At 35.1% G+C, this 19,476-nt stretch overlaps 1 protein-coding gene across 1 annotated transcript; it reads right to left on the reverse strand.

Moving 5' to 3' along the window:
* Positions 1–5,798: 5,798 nt before the first annotated feature.
* Positions 5,799–10,365, reverse strand: LOC104239966 (putative late blight resistance protein homolog R1A-3). Its single transcript, XM_009794738.2, has 3 exons — positions 9,832–10,365; positions 6,474–8,686; positions 5,799–6,143 (listed from the first exon to the last, which is right to left on the reverse strand). Exons 1-2 carry the CDS (start codon positions 10,270–10,272, stop codon positions 6,482–6,484), a joined length of 2,646 nt encoding a protein of 881 aa, XP_009793040.1. The 5' UTR covers positions 10,273–10,365; the 3' UTR covers positions 5,799–6,143; positions 6,474–6,481.
* Positions 10,366–19,476: the final 9,111 nt, after the last annotated feature.

The raw sequence follows: 19,476 nt of genomic DNA on the forward strand, positions 1-19,476 counted from the left end.
TGACGGTAACGTTAAAAAAAATATTTTTTCCTTTCTTTTCAAAAGTATACAATTCTTTTCTTAAAAATTCGACAGCAACAACGACCAAAGAAATTATCATTATGTGAATATTATTTTTTGACCGAAATTGATATCGGAGAATTAAATTTTGGACCTCATTGTTGTCATGTTGCTACTAGTCATGAAAGAATAGAATAATAGATCAAAATAAGGAACAAAATGAGAGAGAAAATAAAAGAGTGGCAAAATGTACATTGGCTAGCGGTGTGTTTCACCTCCCAAGAAACATCTGGTTATGGCATTTCAAGGAGATATTTATTTCATTTTAGAATAGTTTAGGGGGGTAATAGGATTCCCGTAAAGAAAAGGTGTGTAGTTGGAACTTCGGTCATAGGTTGAGGGCGTACTTATGCATTTTCCCATTAAATTGTAAGAGACTTTAATCTCATTATCATGATCTTCATCACGGTGATAAGTCTCAAAATTTAATCAAGGACCTGATTAAATTAATCAAGCAATTAATAATAACTATGACAAAAGAATATCAAATGTCTTATATTTTATAGCACATAACGTTAACAAAAATATATTCAAATCATCAAATATGATATTGGATCTATGGCATATCTACTGTATCCCTAACACTCCCTCCCGAGACTACTGATTCTACGGACACATTATGAAATTGTGAAGTTGAAAGGTCATTCACATAATCACATTTATTATGTCTTGAAATGATTTAATTGTCCACTATAGCCTGCACTAGGTGTTTTTCTGCACGATTACATTCATGTCTAGGTGGTACCATTCCATAGAGATTCCAACAAGACTGACTGTCTTATTACATAATAAACCTTTCATTAATTTACTAAAATTTCCTGCACGGTTGTATTTTTCATGGTTGTTCCATTCTTCAGATACAGTGATTGAATAAAATTTTCATGCCTTTCTTAGCTTAACTACTTGTATTGACTTTTTATGGTACTGTACTAGATAAGAGTATATTTTGTGAATGATTTGGTGGTTTCTTTCCAAAGCACAAATATATTTTCTTAGCAAAGAGTGATGAAAATGTTAAACGACTTAAATGTTAATGGTATTAATCCATCATTTGGTAATGCATTTCAACCGTCTTGGATAAGGTGGATGTAATTCATATACACCGATAACGTAAAGAATTTTTGTAATATCAATTTTAACATGTAGTAACACGTAAAATGTCATATTTTCTAAGTGACTAATCCCGTTTTTTGCGAACAATTACATGTATTATCTTTTAGGTAATTTAATAATATAAAAAACCTATTATATGTAAGATTATCATATTCAAGATCCTGATATGAATTAAAGTTTATGCTTATAGTTGAGACATGCTCATCTAGGCACGAGTTATGTCGGCACCCAGATATTATGAAAAATGAATAAGAGGTTCCACCACATTGTCGTCTGGGTATGAGGCAGTATGAACAAGTGTTCCTGAAAATGGCGGAGGTACATGTGCTCAATGGGGGCTGGATATCACTTTTGCGATAAGGTTTCACATTTGCAGACAGATGGTTCCGCATTTGCGACCAAGTAGTCGCTTTTGCGATGACTGAGATGTTTTGGACTGCTTTGCAAATGCGACCTCTGGATGTCTGACGCACATATCATATTTGCGATTAATGTTTCGCACTTGTGATGTCTGCAACTGGGTAAAAGATTCGGAAATTGAGACTAAGCTCATTTTACACCCTTTTTCAATCATAAGCTCTCTAGATTCGATTTTTGAAGAATTGTTTCTCCCAAAATTCATTGGTAAGCATCTTTAACTAGTTTTCAATCAATTTCAACTACATTTCATGATTTTTTAATATCAAATCTATGAATTGTATGGTAAAAATAGGTATTTTGGGTAGAATTAAGGAATTTTATAAATTGAGATTTAGACCTCAAATTGAGGTTGGATTTTGAAGAAAATCACACAATCGGGCTCGGGAGTCAATGCGTAATCGGGTTTTAATACGAATCTTGGATTTCGACCAAGCGAGCCCGGGGTTAACTTTGTTGACTTTTTTTAAAAAAAAAATGATCAAATTGAACCTTTTTCATTCATGGGTAGTTTCTAAAGTTTATTTTGGATTGTTTGATTGATCACTACAAAAAAAAATGGAATTAGCTACGAACGTCGTCGCTAATCTGTCGCTAAAATACTCGTAGCTAGCAGAATTTCTTGATAATCTGTCGCTAAATCAGATTAGCGATGGATTTTTCTGCTTAGCTACAGAATTTATCCGTCGCTAAAACCTGATTTTTTTAGTAGTGGATAATTGGCTAGATTCAGTTGGTTTGGAAGCTTGTTTGAAAGGTAAGACCATGATTGATTATTGATTGGGTTAAGCAAATAGGTACGTATCGTGGTTAATCTTAACTTGAGGGAATTAGGACTTTATTGGTCTATTTGCTACTTGATTTATGTGTGAGGATGAGTTATATATACAAAGTGACGAGTGTATATCTGTCATCATGGGTTAAGCATGTGGGGCGGGTTATTTAGTTGTTGTCCTCTATTACTTAATTCCTATAGTGCTCTGTGTTACTACGTGTTCATGCTTTAAATGTTACTTGTTTCTACTTGTTAAATTCATGTCTTCGTTCGTTACATGCCTTAACTTGCTATATGTTTTCACTTATTCGTGTCTTCATTTGTTGACTGCCTTTACTTGTTTTATGATTTCATGTATTGTTAAATAGTCGCTTTTGCTTGTTTATTGCCCGTAATTGGTTATTTCTCTTGTTGTCTTCGTCGTGAAATACGTCGTAGTTGTCTGTAATATTGTGCACATGTTGTTATGATATTTGAGATCGGGTTGCACGTCGCAACGGTATTGATATTATTGTTTGGGATCGGGTTGCACGCCGCAATGGATATTGGTATTCTTGTTTCGGATTGGGTAGCACGCCCCAACGATATTGGTATTTTTGTTTGGGATCGAGTTGTACATCGCAATGGTTTTTGTACATATATATTTGTGGATCGGGTTGCGCGCTGTAATAGAGAAGACATATTATGACTGTTCTTAATTGTTGAATTCGTATCCATGTTGTATTAAGAAATCGAGCATAGGTGATATTCTGGGGTCCTGTGTTATGTATTTATTGTTCCATTTTTTTGTCAACTATTGTTTCCTCTATATCTGCTATTGTTTTTACCTATACTCGTACATGTTTATAGTGAATACTTTGTTATAGCCTCGTCATTACTTCGTCCTGATCATGCATTTCAATGGTCTCGGATAAGGTGGATGTAATTTATATATACGGACAATACAAAGAATTTTTATAGTATCAATTTTATATACTAGGCAAGAAAAAAACTCTAGGGGTCAAGACAAGCAAATTTAGAAATCCTTTGTTCATCTAACCGTACAAGAACATGGAACATAATGATTTGGGTGAGTTTAGTACGGCACGATTAATTTTAAAAATCAAAAAACTTTTCAGGAAAAAGTCATTTAAGATGTTTCATCCATACGAAAAATGAGTTCTTTCACTTGTATATGAAAGTTGTTTTTCTTACAATAATGTCAAATTTTGGATTTCATTTTACTTATATTGATTTCTAATTCTTTTACATTAATACTAATTAAGCTAAATAATACACTAATTAAGTGAAATCAACAACAACAATATATTCCTGCCTTTAAAAAGGCAGAAAGACTTTTTCCGGAAGACCCTCGGCTCAAGAATAGAAAGAGACAGGGGCGGATTTAGGGGGGTTACACTGTATATACAAAGCAAAATCTGTTTTTTATCTCTATATATTAAGTTTTGAACACCCTTAACACAATCCAAAAGTGTAGTTTAGTGGTCAAGGGGAGGTTCAAAATCTACGTAAGGTCATGGGTTCAATTCCCACTAGCTACAAAAAAAAAATTTTAAAACCCCTTCGTGGAGATCCTGCCTCCGCCACTGGGAAGAGGAGGGGCAATAACAAGCAAAGCGGGAAAGAAGGAATAGGCTTTCACAGATTTATAGAACTGTGAGGGGGAGAATGTCTATTTTACAAAGCTGAAGAGGGATTTTGCTTTTAAAGCAAAATTGGGGTGTAAACTTTCAAACTTTTCATTAGTCGTCTGTTTTTTTTTAATAATTACTTGTGTCATTCTTTATTGATTCAAACGTCAATTTTAATTACTAGTTTTTGGACACGTTTGCACTTGTATTCTATACTGATCAATATAAATATTTTTTAATGGACGTACAAATAATATAATAGTTTAGCAATTTAACTTTGTGTAAGAAAATAAAAGAAAAAATTAAATACGCTGAAATCTTCTAACAACACCGAGCAATGAGTGAAAATAATTCATCAAATTGCTGCTTAATTAAAATAAAAAGAAAAAAATAAAGAGACATGACTGTATAATAGTTAAACTAATATTGTGCCATGATTAGTTCACTCGAACAAGATCACTGCATAAGATAATACGAAGAACAATTTCACAGTCCTACTCCATATTACATAGAATTGGCTAAAGATAAAATAATGCTAACTTTGGCGCTTACAAGAAATGAAAAGAAAATGAAGTCATTTCTTTTTAACTTTCTAATAGAAGAAACAAGACTACAAAAATTTTGAAATAGTTTCAAGTACCTTTCTGTTATTGTATCCCACCAACTTTATCTGCTAGTGATTTGGTCGAGTCTAAAAGCTGAAAGATTTTGCAAAAACTTCACCTAACTCCTACCGATTCCAATAAGCTGAAAAGTTTTGGCAAGAATGAGTTATATCAGAAGGCTTTAATTAATTTGATAAAGTAAAACCGATCGAAAGAAGATAAGCTTTACATGGTAATGCTTATAAATATTATTGCTTTAAAATTTCACTTATATAAGTTGATTATTGATCACCATTTATTTAACTATCTAATGATTCTCTGCAACGGATGAAATAATTCTTTGTTATTTATTACATTTTCATTCTTTGGGATACAAAAAGGCATACGAACTTCTTGACGAAATAATAAACTTTGTAATCAAACCATTACTTTTATTGGATAAAACCACTGAACTTGCACGTATGACTCTTACCTTTACTAATGAGACGTTTCGTGTTTGAATTTTTACAAGAAAACCAAAAGCCAAAATGATATTAAAACCTGGTCATGTAAATATATTTCACATTTGTGGACATTAACAGCTTCAAAATTTACTTTTACTTTTTTGTTATTCTTATTTAATTTTTTTTTTGTTTTGTTATCTTAATAGAATGCATATTAAGAATTCATTTAGAATGTATAAAAAACTGAAAGGTCAAGATAATAGAAAATAAAGAAGATAGAATATGAGAACGGTTAAAATTAGCTCTAACATATACATGTGTTGCAGCTAATTGAAGAGACACAACACCATTTATTATAGTGATAAATAATTGCAATTTACTATTAGATATTTTGACCTTTTTGTTATTTTAATAGAATGTAATTTTACGTTTTAGTATAGAGTTTTATATAGAGTTGAGTTTGATTGAGGGATAAAAATGTCACTCATCTTTTGATGGGCATTTACGTAATCTAACTTTAACTTTAAGGATTTCTCATGATATGATGATTGTAGCCGGTAACATGTCATATTTTTAAGTGACTAATCCCACTTTTTATGAACATGCAATTTTTTTGGGGGGGTAATCTAGTAGTATAAAAACCTATTACACTTTCAGTACATAGTTAAACTCATTTGGCAACCTATGGATTCGAATCTCGAACTTGAAACTTTCCAATTCAAGAATAACTAGAATTCATCTGAAAGATTCCAAGTTTGGAATAAAACACACAACACTTTATTTGCTTGGAATAACGTCGTCTTCAAGAGAACAATGATAGATGAGAGCAACAATTTTAAAAGAACAAAACAAACCAAATACAACCAAAACAGAATAGGAAAGATGCAAAGAATACTTTTACAACTGAGAAAGAAAACACTCCATTGGAACATATCTCCGAAACCACGCGGAGACTTGTTTCAAAATCACAATGCGTGTACAAACAAAAGACAAACAGGCTTTCTTTATTGGAACAACAAGGACTGGACAGAAGAAAACACGAGTGGCACCATATCCCATGACCCCAGATTTCCAACAAGCTCAATGTCCCGATTCTCTCCTGTATAAAGGAGCAAAATTAGTAAACGAAAAAACAGGGAAACAAAGAAAAGAAAACTGTTGCAGAGAGGTTTTGAAGAAACCGTTAATAAATCATTCATAATAACCCATACTCGTATACTATCAAATAGATTAATTTATATCAGAATTAAACGAAGGGTATTTTCTAATCTGCATCTCGGTCGAATATAAGTAAGAGCAGAGTGTAATTCAGAATGTAAAGGGAGGAATTAGTTTACTAGTATGAAATTTCATGGATAAAGTATGCCAGCTTAAAAAGAATATAGCAACAGTTTAGCGAAGACTATCAATACAAATAAATTAGACTGACCTTTCAGTTCACTGTGCGGCCTTGGATCCAGCTTCAGGAGGGAATATGGTAAGGTTGAATTTGATGCTTTTAGCTATTTTGCTTTCCAGTATATCTTTTGCAGATTTGACCGCTTTGCTTGTGTTTTCCAGCCGCATCTCATAAAGTTCAGATATATTAGCCAGCTCAAATGGCACAGCGTCGAGCTTATCACAAGACATAAGAACAAGGTTCCTAAGCACGGGGAAGTTAAGCTCTGAAGCCTCCCAAGTTTCAAATTCTGCCCTTTCAATCCACAAAACGCGGAGTGCACTAAATCCCATCTTTGGCTTCCAGGAATCACCCGCGAACGCGTTTTCTTTAAATTTTAGGATCTCAAGGGATTCCAATTGCCCCAATTTTTCTGCCTCACTCCAAGCAAACCTTGTATTTGTCAAAGTTAACTTCTTCACTGTACGTACAAGTTGGGAGAATGTTGGAGGGAGGTGAGGTGCTTTATTCATGTAAAGAACATCATTCAACAATTTCAATTGTTCCAGGCACTTAAGCTCTGCAAGATTGTTGATTCCACCCTTGTAAGCACCAAGAAAAGCTGCCATTTGTCCTCGAATGCTCAATTTTTTGAGATGACAAGCCTTTGCGAGTACTTCTTTCTCACAACTTTCTGGTGCAACCATACAAAGAGTTTGTAGACAAGAAGCTTTACCTGATGTCGTCGCAGTAGGGGGTTGCAATTTTGCAGGTATGTTGGTGTGAAGATGCCTCAACTGTAACATGTTCCATATGTCTGCTTTTACATCAAGGGTGGATTCTGAGGTACTTGTATTAAGAATAAGAGTTTGTAAATTCCAAAATTTACCAAAGGTCAAAGGAATGGCATTGAAGTCACCTGAAATAGCAATATATCTCAAATGAAATAACTGGTTAAAATCCTTAGAGAAGAGAAACTTGAGGGATTCAACGTCCAAAACCCTGACAAGCGGAAATGCTTTGTGGATGAGTTTAATGTCATTAGGAGTCAACCCGCTGATTTGTTTTTCTTTTGAGGAAAAACAATAGAAAGATCTAACATGTTCTGCAGAAGGTTTTTTGGAGAGAAAGTCTTTCAGATTAGAGGGTTGAATACACAATCGACGAGATTTATTTGGGTCTTCAATAGGAATAGCTTGATCAGGTGTTAGACTGACTTCCTGAAATAGCCATTTGTTACTAGCCTCCTTTTTGCAGAACTGATGCAACATGTCGTGAAGACGACATGTTTTTATTTGACCATCAGACCTCTTTTGCTGCAATATCACTAAATTTCTATTGATAAGATCGTTCAAATAAAACTCTGCTATCTCCTCCAGAGTGTACGATTCCTGCGGCTTTATCAACCCCTCCGCTATCCACAAGCGAATCACTTTCCAAGAAGGGATATCAAATCCTCGAGGAAAGACACCACAATACAAGAAGCATGTCTGTACTTCTTGGGGCAAATGATCGTAACTCATCTCCACAAATTTCAAGCAGCTTTCTTCGCTATTCATAAAAAGATGCTGAACCACATTTCTCTCAACTCTTATCCAATCACTTGTGTTCAGACGACCTCTTAATGCTCCTGCAATTACCACTACTGCAAGTGGTACTCCACCACATTTTCCTGCAATGCTTTCTCCATGTCCTACTAAATCTTTAGGACAAGGTTTCTTGCCAAAAACTCTCTTTACCAACAATTCAAAACTTTCTTTTGGAGTCAAAAATTTCAGATCGTGAGGATCTGAATTGGCATAAGTAGCCAGAACTTTGTTACGCGTTGTCATCATGACTCGATGTCCCTTTTCATTTTCTGGGAAAATTGTCTTTACATAATCAATGACTTTTGTTTCCCAAACATCATCTAAACAAATGAGACATCTACCTCCTTTCTTGATAAAACCGGCTATCACCTTAGCTAATGCGTCCACATCCTCATGTTGATAGTCTTCGGTGCGTCTTGTGAAGTATTTGAGAATATTAAGAAAAACATCCTTTATTTTGTAAGATTGGCCGACGTAAACCCAATGGACGCCGAAAAATTCATATGAAAGCTTAGGATCCTTGTAGATTTTTCTTGCTAGTGTGGTTTTTCCAAGTCCCGGCATACCCACCACCGGAATAATATCTAGATCCTTTGATTCTTTAACAAGTCGCTCGATCACTTTGTTCGCTTCCTCATCAAAGCCGACAACTTCATCATCCTCCAATGCAGGACCCTTTTTCAAGATTATAAAAGGGATCGCATCAGCAAATTGGGTACATATATAATCTTCACAAGGAAAGGTTATGTATTACAATTTCAATCTCGTGGTATTTAAGGTATATACGCGCTTATGTATGGTATAGAAAAACTTTGTACTATCATATAATTTGATCTATTATAACATATTATTTAGTACAATTTAATTATTCTGTGTCATCATTCAATACTTGTTACATCGAGTTTACCTTTTATTGTCATAATTTTGCTAATCTTTTTACACCATCACTACTAAATATCACACAAGCACTTGTTTGTTTGTGGTGCATCGGTCAACAATCTAAATAGATGAGACTAGGGTTGTCAATAGTTATTTGAAAAATGACTAAATCGACCGAATCGAACTGAACTTAACCGAACCGAACTGATGTTTAGGTTATTCTAATAATTAAAACCGAACATTGGGCTTTAAGGGAAAGGAAGGTCTCTTTATATAGTCTGGGACAATCTTCACCTCATGAGCTAGATCTTGGTGTTGAGTTAGGCCTAAAGTCTATTTATTATAATAACAAAGTCAGGGCCATCTCAATTCAATTTCTCTTATTGGATATCGTAAAGGTCAATGCTACTGCTATATCTTTATGCGTATGATAATTTTCAAATACTAGCAACATTTATTTGTTAGTACGCCTGTATATACTCTATTTCAATGGCCAATTTGATTTGTTAGGTTTAACCTTTTTGAAACTTTCACATTTAAAGACTTAAAGAAATAGAAAAATCATGAATATAGTGCAGTAAGTATTAGTGAAATGAGAGAGTAATATAGAGCAGTAACTATTAGTGAAATTATACTCTGTCATTACAATTTGTTGTGGCCAAATGAAAACAGAGTGCAATATCAGTATGACTCTTTTTTAAAATAGAAAATCGAAAATTAATCAAATCTTACCAATATCTAACAGAAACCGAAATCACTAGGACACGCATCCTTCCTCCAAGAACTTCCCACCTTGTTCTTGGATTGACTCGAACTCACAACCTCCCTCTTGTATTAATTTTATGTAATAGAATAACCAAAAAAAGGCACAATATAAATTTCCTAAAATAACAGCCGAACCGAACCATTTGCAAGCAAGCTTTGAATGCAATGAGGCATACCTGCTGAGTTGTTTCAGGGGCACCTTTTTTAGGCAGCTCAAGAGTTGGGCGTGCTTGAAGAGCTTGATTGTTTAGGCGAAGTTCCTTCACTTGGTCATGAATTCCTTTGACCTCAGCTGCAAGATTCCTGACTGTAGCGAGATGACCCACATCCAAAATTCTTGCCATTTTATTTTTCTCTTTGTGCAGCTTCGCCTGAACCACAAACTTATCAACAGCATCCTCTGCGGTATGTACCGTTTTTTGAATCTCCTCGACCAACACTTTCCACTGCTCGCTATCGCTTGGTAATTTTGCAGCATCGTCTAAGAAGCCTTTTAGGTGTTGAACTTCTTTCAGCAGATTCTCTAACTCTCCCTTTGCACTTCCGATCAGCTTTACATTATCACTTAATAGCTGCAACAGGTTCTCTACCAGAAAATTCACCACTGCATCTGCCATTTTTTTTTTAAAAAAAAAAAAAAAAATTGGGTACCTAAATCTGTAAATGGAGAGGATATATAATTTTTCAGAGGATAGTTTTTTCAGCTCATAGCGATGAGATCTTCACTTCACCGCTGCCCTATATAAAGAATGTAATATGTGGAATAGATTTATTTTTTTTTAACTTCACTCGCATTCTGAATTATTTAATCGGTCTTTCTGTGATATAATTTTTAATGTTTGCCCATAAAAATTATTTACAAGTGGATTCCATTAGTCTGTGGGCTCCGGCCAATCAATGTTAAGGTGGTGTTCTTGGTACTTTCCTCGAGACTCTTCTTGTTTGTAGTAGTTGACGAACACTAGAGATTCGTGGGAAATTCTATATTGTGTTTTTTCTCCTTCAAAAGACCACACGAAGTGCCATTATTTGTCACTGTTTACTTGGGGCCAAGTATTAGTTGAATCCTCCACGACCCCGCAGCGCTAATGACGGGAATGACATGATTATAATAAGAAGACTTTGGCTTAGTTAATTGAGCCAAGTCGACGATTGATTATTTCTAAATGGAATTATTTGCAATTATATTAAGTTTACTTACCGCTAGAACTGGATCTGGCCGGTAGCCATGGCCAGCTTCCTTTCACATTGCCAGTTCTTTGATAATAATAACAAATTGATGGTCGCATTATTTTATAGCAGAATAATTAAAGACTTGAGAACATGTGAAGTAATGGAGAGGGAGAGGATTAGGTCAACTGATCATGGATACAGTGAGTGTGGTCATACGATTTCTAAATTACTAAAACCAAGTATTTCAACATCTTATTTTGAATGCACCAGCAATTTAATAGATCTAGGATTATTATAAATATATTATATTATTATGGATGTTCATTTAGTTCCCCATTGTAAATAAGTTTCGTGGAGAAGTTTATCTATGTGGGACTCCGCCGTAAATATGTTTATCTATTTTGTACTCTATTGAAAATAAGCCTCCTGAAGAAGCTTATCACTTCGGTACTCGGTTATGGATATACATTATCCCCGCTAGAAGATTATCCATACCGGGTATAATAAGCTTATCCTTTTTTATACTCCGTTATGGATAAACACTACCCCCGGTAGAAGATTATCCATACCAAGTACAATGAGCTTATCCTTTCAGTACTCCGTTATGGATAAACATTACCCCCAATAGAAGATTATCTATACCGGGTACACTGAGCTTATCCTTTCAGTACTCCGTTATGGATAAACATTACTCTCAATAGAAGATTATCCATATCTCGTATTGTAGCAGCTTACACAACAGCTTCATTTCTTCTATAAATAGAAGAGATTTCAGTTCATTATGTACATCAGTTTGAATTCGAATAATATATCAGTCTCTCTCTATACTTGTCTTTACTTTACAGTCTTTATTTTATAACACGTTATCAGCACGAAACTCTGTCATCTCGAGCAAATACTTTAAAAGTATTAGAGGTACGAACTTTCTTTTCCTAAATAATGTCAAATCTTTCTAAACTTGAATTTGTAGCCCTGGATATATCGGAAAAAAGCTACATGTCTTGGGTGTTTGATGCTGAAATTCATCTTGATGCGATGGGTCTAGCAGACACCATCAAAGACAAAAATCAGACATCAAACCAAGACCGTGCCAAAGCAATGATATTCCTATGCCATCACCTTGATGAGGGCCTGAAAATGGAATATCTTACTATTAAAGATCCAGTCATACTGTGGAATAATTTAAAAGATAGATATGACCACCTGAAGATGGTCGTTCTTCCACATGCACGATATGATTGGACTCATCTAAGGCTACAAGATTTTAAGTCTATCAGTGAGTATAATTCTGCTATGTTCAGAATTATTTCCCAATTGAAACTATGTGGTGATAATATTACTGATCATGATATGTTGGAGAAACCTTTTACCACTTTTCATGCCTCGAATATGCTCATGCAGCAGCAATATCGAGAGATGGGATTTAAAAAGTATTAAGAACTTATCTCATATCTTCTTGTAGCCGAGCAACATAATGGGCTATTAATGAAAAACCATGAAAGCCGACCTACCGGTTCTTGCCCATTCCCTAAAGTGAATGAGATGAACTTCCACCAAGCTAAACGTGGAAGAGGTCGTGGCCCCAGTCATGGTCATGGCCGTGGTCGGGGAAGAAACTCTAATCATGGTAATAATAATGCACCAAAGAACCCTCCTCACCACCAGCAGTGGAAAAGGAAGGAACAAAAGCATGAAGCGGTGCAAACACCAAATGCAGAAAATGCATGCTACATATATGGAGGAAAAGGGCACTGGTCTCGTACTTGTCGTACGCCAAAGCACCTGGTTGAGCTTTATCAAGCCTCCGTGAAGAAGATAGAGAAAAATACTGAAGCAAATTTTATTTCTGAAGATAATTTAGACTTCATGCATTTGGATGTAGCTGATTACTTTGCACTCCCAGAAGGAAAAATAAGTCATGTAATCGGTAGTGAATCTGTAGAAATGTAAATATTTAAATTTTGTTGTTTGTAATAGATAGTATAGTTATGTAATTGTTGTACATAAATAAAAGTTATGTTTTGATAATGATGTTTACTATAATATATTTTATTTATGTCATTTTGAAGAATATGGATAATCCTCAAATTATGTTTGGATCAAAGACAAATCATGAAGATATTTGTGTTATTGATAGTGGAACAACTCATGCCAAATTCAAGGATCAGAAATGCTTTTCTTATTTGCATAAGGAAAAAGTAAATGTTTAAATAATTTCTGGTAATATAAGTTTGATTGAAGGCTCCAGAAGAGCCATTATATTTCTATCTAAAGGAACAAAACTTATTACAGATAATGCATTATTCTCCTCCAAGTCTCGAAGAAACTTGTTGAGTTTTATAGATATCCGCCGAAATGGGTATCATGTTGAGACAATAGATGAAATGAACGTGGAATATCTTTGTATTACAAAGAATATTTCTGTCCAGAAATGCATTGTAGAAAATTTACCAACTTTATCTTCTGGCTTATACTATTAAAAAATTAGTACAGTTGAAGCACACTCTATCGTAAACCAGAAGTTTATGGATTCAAATACTTTTGTGCTTTGGAATGGCCGTTTGGGCCATCCTAGATCAATAATGATGAGAAGAATTACTGAAAATTCGAGTAGCCATCCATTAAAGAACCTGAAGATTCTTACAAATGACGAATTTTCTTGTGATGTTTGTTATCAAGGCAAAATAATCACTAGACCATCATCAATGAAGGTTGACATTGAATCCCCTGCCTTTTCAAAGCGTATACATGGGGATATATGTGGACCTATTCACCCACCAAATGGGTTGTTTAGATATTTTATGATCCTAATAGATACATCTTCAAGATGGTCTCATGTGTGCCTACTATCATCTCGCAACTTGGCGTTTGCAAAGTTATTAGCCCAAATAATTTGATTAAGGGCACAATTTCCAGATTATCCTATAAAGGTTATTCGCCTTGATAATGCTGGAGAATTCTCATCTCAAGTTTTTGATGATTATTGTCTATCAGTTGGGATAAACGTTGAACATCCTGTAGCTTATGTTCATACTCAAAATGGCCTTGCAGAGTCATTTATTAAACGCCTGCAATTGATAGCAAGACCACTACTTATGAAAACAAAATTGCCCACTACTATTTGGGGCCATGCTATCATGCATGCAACATCACTTATCCGTCTAAGACCGATACATTATAATAAATATTCTCTGTCACAATTAGTTTTTGGTCATGAACCAAATATTGCCTATCTACGAATTTTTGGATGTGTTGTATATGTGCCAGTAGCACCACCACATCGCAGTAAGATGGGGCCACAGAGAAAGATAGGAATATATGTTGGGTTTGAATCACCCTCTATTAATCGCTATCTTGAACCATTGACAGGAGATTTATTTACTGCTCAATTTGCAGATTGTCGGTTTGATGAAATAATTTTCCCACAATTAGGGGGAAAGAAAAAGGAAATCAAAAGAGAAATTATGTGGAAAGTTTCATCATTATCTCACTTTGATCCACGTACCCCTATATGTAATCAGGAGGTCCAGAAGATCATCCATTTATAGAATATAGCAAATCAAATGCAGACGCATTTACTGATTTGAAAAGGATAACTAAGTCACATATCCCTGCAGAGAATGTGCCTATCCGAATTGATATCCCAGTAGGACCATCTACTAGTATGAGAGATAGTGAACCTAAAGTACGCCTAAAGCGTGGTAGGCCTTTGGGTTCTAAGGATCGAAATCCTCGAAAAAGAAAATCGACAAATGATCAAAAAGATACTATGAAGGGATCTTGTCGACGCCCCCTTTTTCTAAAGGAGAAATCGGGTTTACGATATTTGGGAGGACAACTCGTTCCCTTTTGGGATTTGGGTTTTTGGAATTGAAGAGTTGCCACCTAATGATTAAAGTGTATTAGGAAACTAAGAAGAGTTTGAGTTTGAAGAACTAGAGTTTGGGTAAGGGTTAGAAATTATCTCGAAGGGAAGGTGTTAGGCACCCCTCAAGATCCACTAGTGTGGTTCCCGGCCATGTTATATTGTGACTTCACATAATCAAGTAGGCAATTAAGGGCTCAAATAGAAAAGGTTCTCATACAATATTGAAAGTAAGTTGAAAACTTTTGAGGGAAAGTAAAGAGGGCAGACATTTATGAAAGATTCGAGTAAATGAAAGCAAATAAAGGGAGAGGGGTCCTAGGTTGATGATTAATATGGATCACTTCAATGCAATACCCAGCAATCACTCCTCAAAAGAGGGGTCGCACGTGATATTAGCGCATCGGTCATCATCTCCATATTCTACCTTTCCCACCCCGTAAATGTTATTAAAATGCGTGAGTTGGTCACGAATGCTTATTGCATGCTATTACCCGTTCCGTCCTATAAGTCCTGGAGGGTATTTAGGACTACTATTCCTACAAGGTAAGGACTAGGTTGAACCTTTAGGTTTAAAGGATAAAATGCTAAGCGATATACATAACAAATAGGACTGCACATAAGGGAACATACAAAGACAAATAAAGGCTCACAGATCCCTCCACAAGTGAACACATAATTAGCACGTCTCAAACACATTTAAGGTCTCAAATATGGGAGTTAAAAAAATAGGAATGTTGAAGTTAAAACAGTAGGTTTCAAGAGGATATTTTTTGCAACTTATCAGTGAAAGCAGAAGGTTCAGTTAAGACTAAGTGACTTGAAGAATGTTCAATTTTGAGAAATACAACTAAAGACAGCAACAAGATTTAGAAGTATACAACAGTTTAGGAATTAGTAAAATATAGATAAAAATCGTTAAAACACGTTTTTGAAAATAGAGTAAAGACATTGAAGATACAGTAACTTGACGAGACATAGGATAAGTATTCAAAATAGCACGATCCTGGGTAGAAAGGGTGGCCCAGTAGAAAACATAATAGAACAAGCATCAGTGAGAGTAAACGGATGCACAATTTCGAGATTATTTCAAAATAGGGCGGGAGTTTTAGTAAAACAGAGTGAACTTCAGAGAGGCAAAACAAGAAGCAGAGTTCAAAATGTTAAAGGAGACTGATTGGTCCTAAACCGGTAAAACATGATTAATCGATTCTTATTAGACCTAAAGTTTGCCTAGGCGTCGTATGCATTGCCTAATTGTCTTAAAGTGTGAACATGCATATTTGATCTCCAGTTTTAAAAGGGATACACATACAGTTAACCGTGCTTGTATTATTAGATTAAGCATGCTAATGAGGCATTTAACAATTGCAACTCAGACAAGTATAAAACCCTAAGCAACAGGATGTCTAATACACACAGAAATTCCTAAAACATGATTTCTAAATGCTAATGAGAATGCAGCAAGTCTTATAACAGTTATTTGCTCGTTATTAACTGATCATGGTTACGAAATGAGTATAATAACAGGCTGAAAGTAAAGAACCTAAAGCAGGATCTCTAATGTATGAGATGCATGTTTTTTATAAGCATGTTTTCTACCCATTATTTAAACTAAGCATGCATAACCCCCCCCCCCCATATTCACTATTCAATTCCAATCATTCGTTAACAAATTATTACAAACCAATGATAGCTGAATTATAGTAATAAGGAATAAAATAAGAAGTTATTCTATAGGGAGCCTTCAATCAGGCCCATTCTTCCAACCTCACTCCTTTCGCGTTTCACAGCCTTTGCCATGGTCTGGATGTGGCAAAGCTCCCTAGGGCCCCATTGGGTCCCTGGCCAATACCAACACCCAAACACTTAGCAGAATGTTGGACAGGAGCAGTGTGGGATTACCAGCCTTGTGTGTCAAAGTTCAGTAGGTACTTAGAGGTACCCAAAGCAATGCTTACACGAAGGGGGTAGAACCTAATCTCTAAGAGTAGTGTGAAGTGAAGGAAGGAGAGGAAAGTTGGTAGTTTAAAGAGTTTCAAAAAAATTGTAGAGTTGCACACAAGGGTAATGGGATAAGGGACAAATAGGTCACATAAATATCACCAAGGGATACAGAGACTTATGCAAACTAAGCATGATTACACAAAATCAAAAGAGTTTAAAGAGACCTTGAAATAGTCGAATTTAGACACAAAAGTAAATAATAATAGAATATAGTCGTAGCAGGTAAGATCATGAACAAACAGTAGTCATGAGCATGCAAGTATCAACAGGAAAACCAGGAATCAATCGCATGTTGCATAGCAGAAGCATAAGTAGAAAACAATTAGGAATAGAAAACACTGAAGTAGTAATAACCACATTGGTTTGGAACATGGAATTTAATCAAGACATACCAGCAACAAGAGAGCACGGCAGAATGCAAGAGCCAAGTATAAGCACAATATTAGCCTTAGCTTTTTAGCTGGCTAATGACAGTCAAGAGCAGGGAGCAACAGCAGCACAAGAGAGAAAATGAGAGAAATAGCACAAGAGAGAGCAATGTGATTGCTGTGTGTTTTGTGATATGCAATATGTTGGTGTCCCATGCAAAAGAAAATGGGGGGTACTTATAGTACTGAAGACAAGTAAACAAACAAGGTAGCAATCCATAATTAAGGAACTGGATATCAATCATAATCAAATCAGCATATGGACTCCCCTTTAATTAAGGAATCAAAGTCAAACGATAATATGCAATTATTTTTAAAAGGAAAGGAATCACAAAGCATGGTATGATCACATAAGGAAACAGAATAGTATAAGATATACAATAAAGACTAGGTGCATGATACTTAATTAGGGAAATATGTCAGGCAAATCAATCAAAATATTTGTTCACATATATAGGGCAAAATACCACTTTAATTCTGGAAAATAGTTTTCAAAATAATGAACGAGATTGAACACCTATGAGATCAGTATTAATTGAGGAAAGTATCCCACAGATTGAGGAAGAAATTCGAAATCAATACCAAACTATAAGGAGAATACACAAAGTCACAATTTAAGGCAAGTAATCACAGTCTTAAAGAGAGCTTGTAAGAATCAGTATAAAATCACCATGTAAACAGTCAGAGAAACCTTAAGTGAAGAATACAGAATGGTAGGGGAATGAAACACTAGCAACAAAATTAAAGCAAAGAGCACGGAACTCAGAGAAGAACCCAGAAGAACACACAAACAAGCAAATAATACAAATACAAACATATAAAGCTAGGGTTTCATCAGACTTAAGCAAAATGTTTAGAAATAGTACTGAGAATCACGAATTAGTACTCAAAATCAGAAAATAAGGTATTTTCGAAAGGGGGTTAAGAAAACCTAGTTTCAAAAGGGAACAAAAAACGTTTAAAACTTGAATAATCGTAAAGATCGAGTAGGGAATAGTGCAAAACATAAAGGTGTGAGTTAAAAATCGTTAAAAAATACAGAGATTTAAGAGGTTTGGGTCGAGATTAGGGTTTCATAAGAAATCAGTGAGAGAAATAAGAGAAACCTGGCTGTGAAACTCAAGAATAATGGTGTTTATAGCACCATCGAACCAAAACCCATCGGAGAAAGGCCGGAAACAACCCATGCAAAGATTCAGTGACCGTCTTGTATGGTGGAGAATCATGGGGTCCCAGGAATGGAGGGAACCGATGAGATAAGGCTTCAAGGCGGCTGGTGGTTGAAAGGGGTGAGGCTGGAGGTAGCCGTAGAGATGGTGAAGGCCATCGGAGAAGAAGAACCATAAGGTTCTAGAGAGAAGGAGGAGAGGAAGAGACAGAGAGAGAAAGAGAGAGACCGGTCTCGAATAGTGAGGGGTCAGGGGGGTAGGTGAGAGTTTAATTAAGGAAAAATGATCTGGGCCGTTGATCTTATTTGATTAACGGCTCAGATTAATTCGGAGTTGGGCGAGTTAGATTAGAGATTGGGCTGGGGCAAATTTCGTTGGGTCTTGGGTCAATTGGATTCAATTGGATCTGATGGGGTGGGGTTAAATTGGGGCTAAAATTGAAACAATAATGGACTATGTGTTAAATAGCCAATTTCCCCCTTTTATTTTATATAAAATAGTTAAAATAATTTTGAAAATAAATTAAAGGCACTGAACTAATTAATAATGTATAAATATTAATCTTAAAATGCTGGAAATGATTTTATAATTGTAAAATATTATTAATCGTAATATAGGCTATAATTGCCATTATATGCAATTTAGCTTAGAAAATACCAAACAAATTTGTAAAAATATGCCAAAATTAACTTAATTATGTCTTGGTGTAAATATGATAATGGAAATAAATTATTCACCAAAATGATAATCTGGGAATAATTATTGGATTTTGTACTGCAAAAATAAACAATAAATTGATTTTAAAAATCTTCAAAATTAGGGAAAAATACCAAAAACTCTTGGGCATGCTTATATATGCATACATATGCTATTTTGAGAATATTTTGAGTATAAAAAATACATAGAGAAAAATTGGGTATCAACAGATCTCCTGAAGAGACCTAAGATCTGATTAGTTCCGAGATTCCCGAAGAAATCAATGAACCTGAAGCTCAAGTAAGTGAGAAAATTTTAATAAATTCTACCAGTGATGGGATTAATTTAAATCGATCTGAAATAGGGGTGGATAATATTTTTGCATATAATGTTGCACTTAATATTATGCAAGGTAGTGAGGATCTTGAACCCCGATCTGCCGAAGAATGTCGACAATGATCTAATTGGCCAAAATGGCAAGAG

Source organism: Nicotiana sylvestris, chromosome 4 (assembly GCF_000393655.2).
Source record: "Nicotiana sylvestris chromosome 4, ASM39365v2, whole genome shotgun sequence".
Lineage (NCBI taxonomy): Eukaryota > Viridiplantae > Streptophyta > Magnoliopsida > Solanales > Solanaceae > Nicotiana > Nicotiana sylvestris.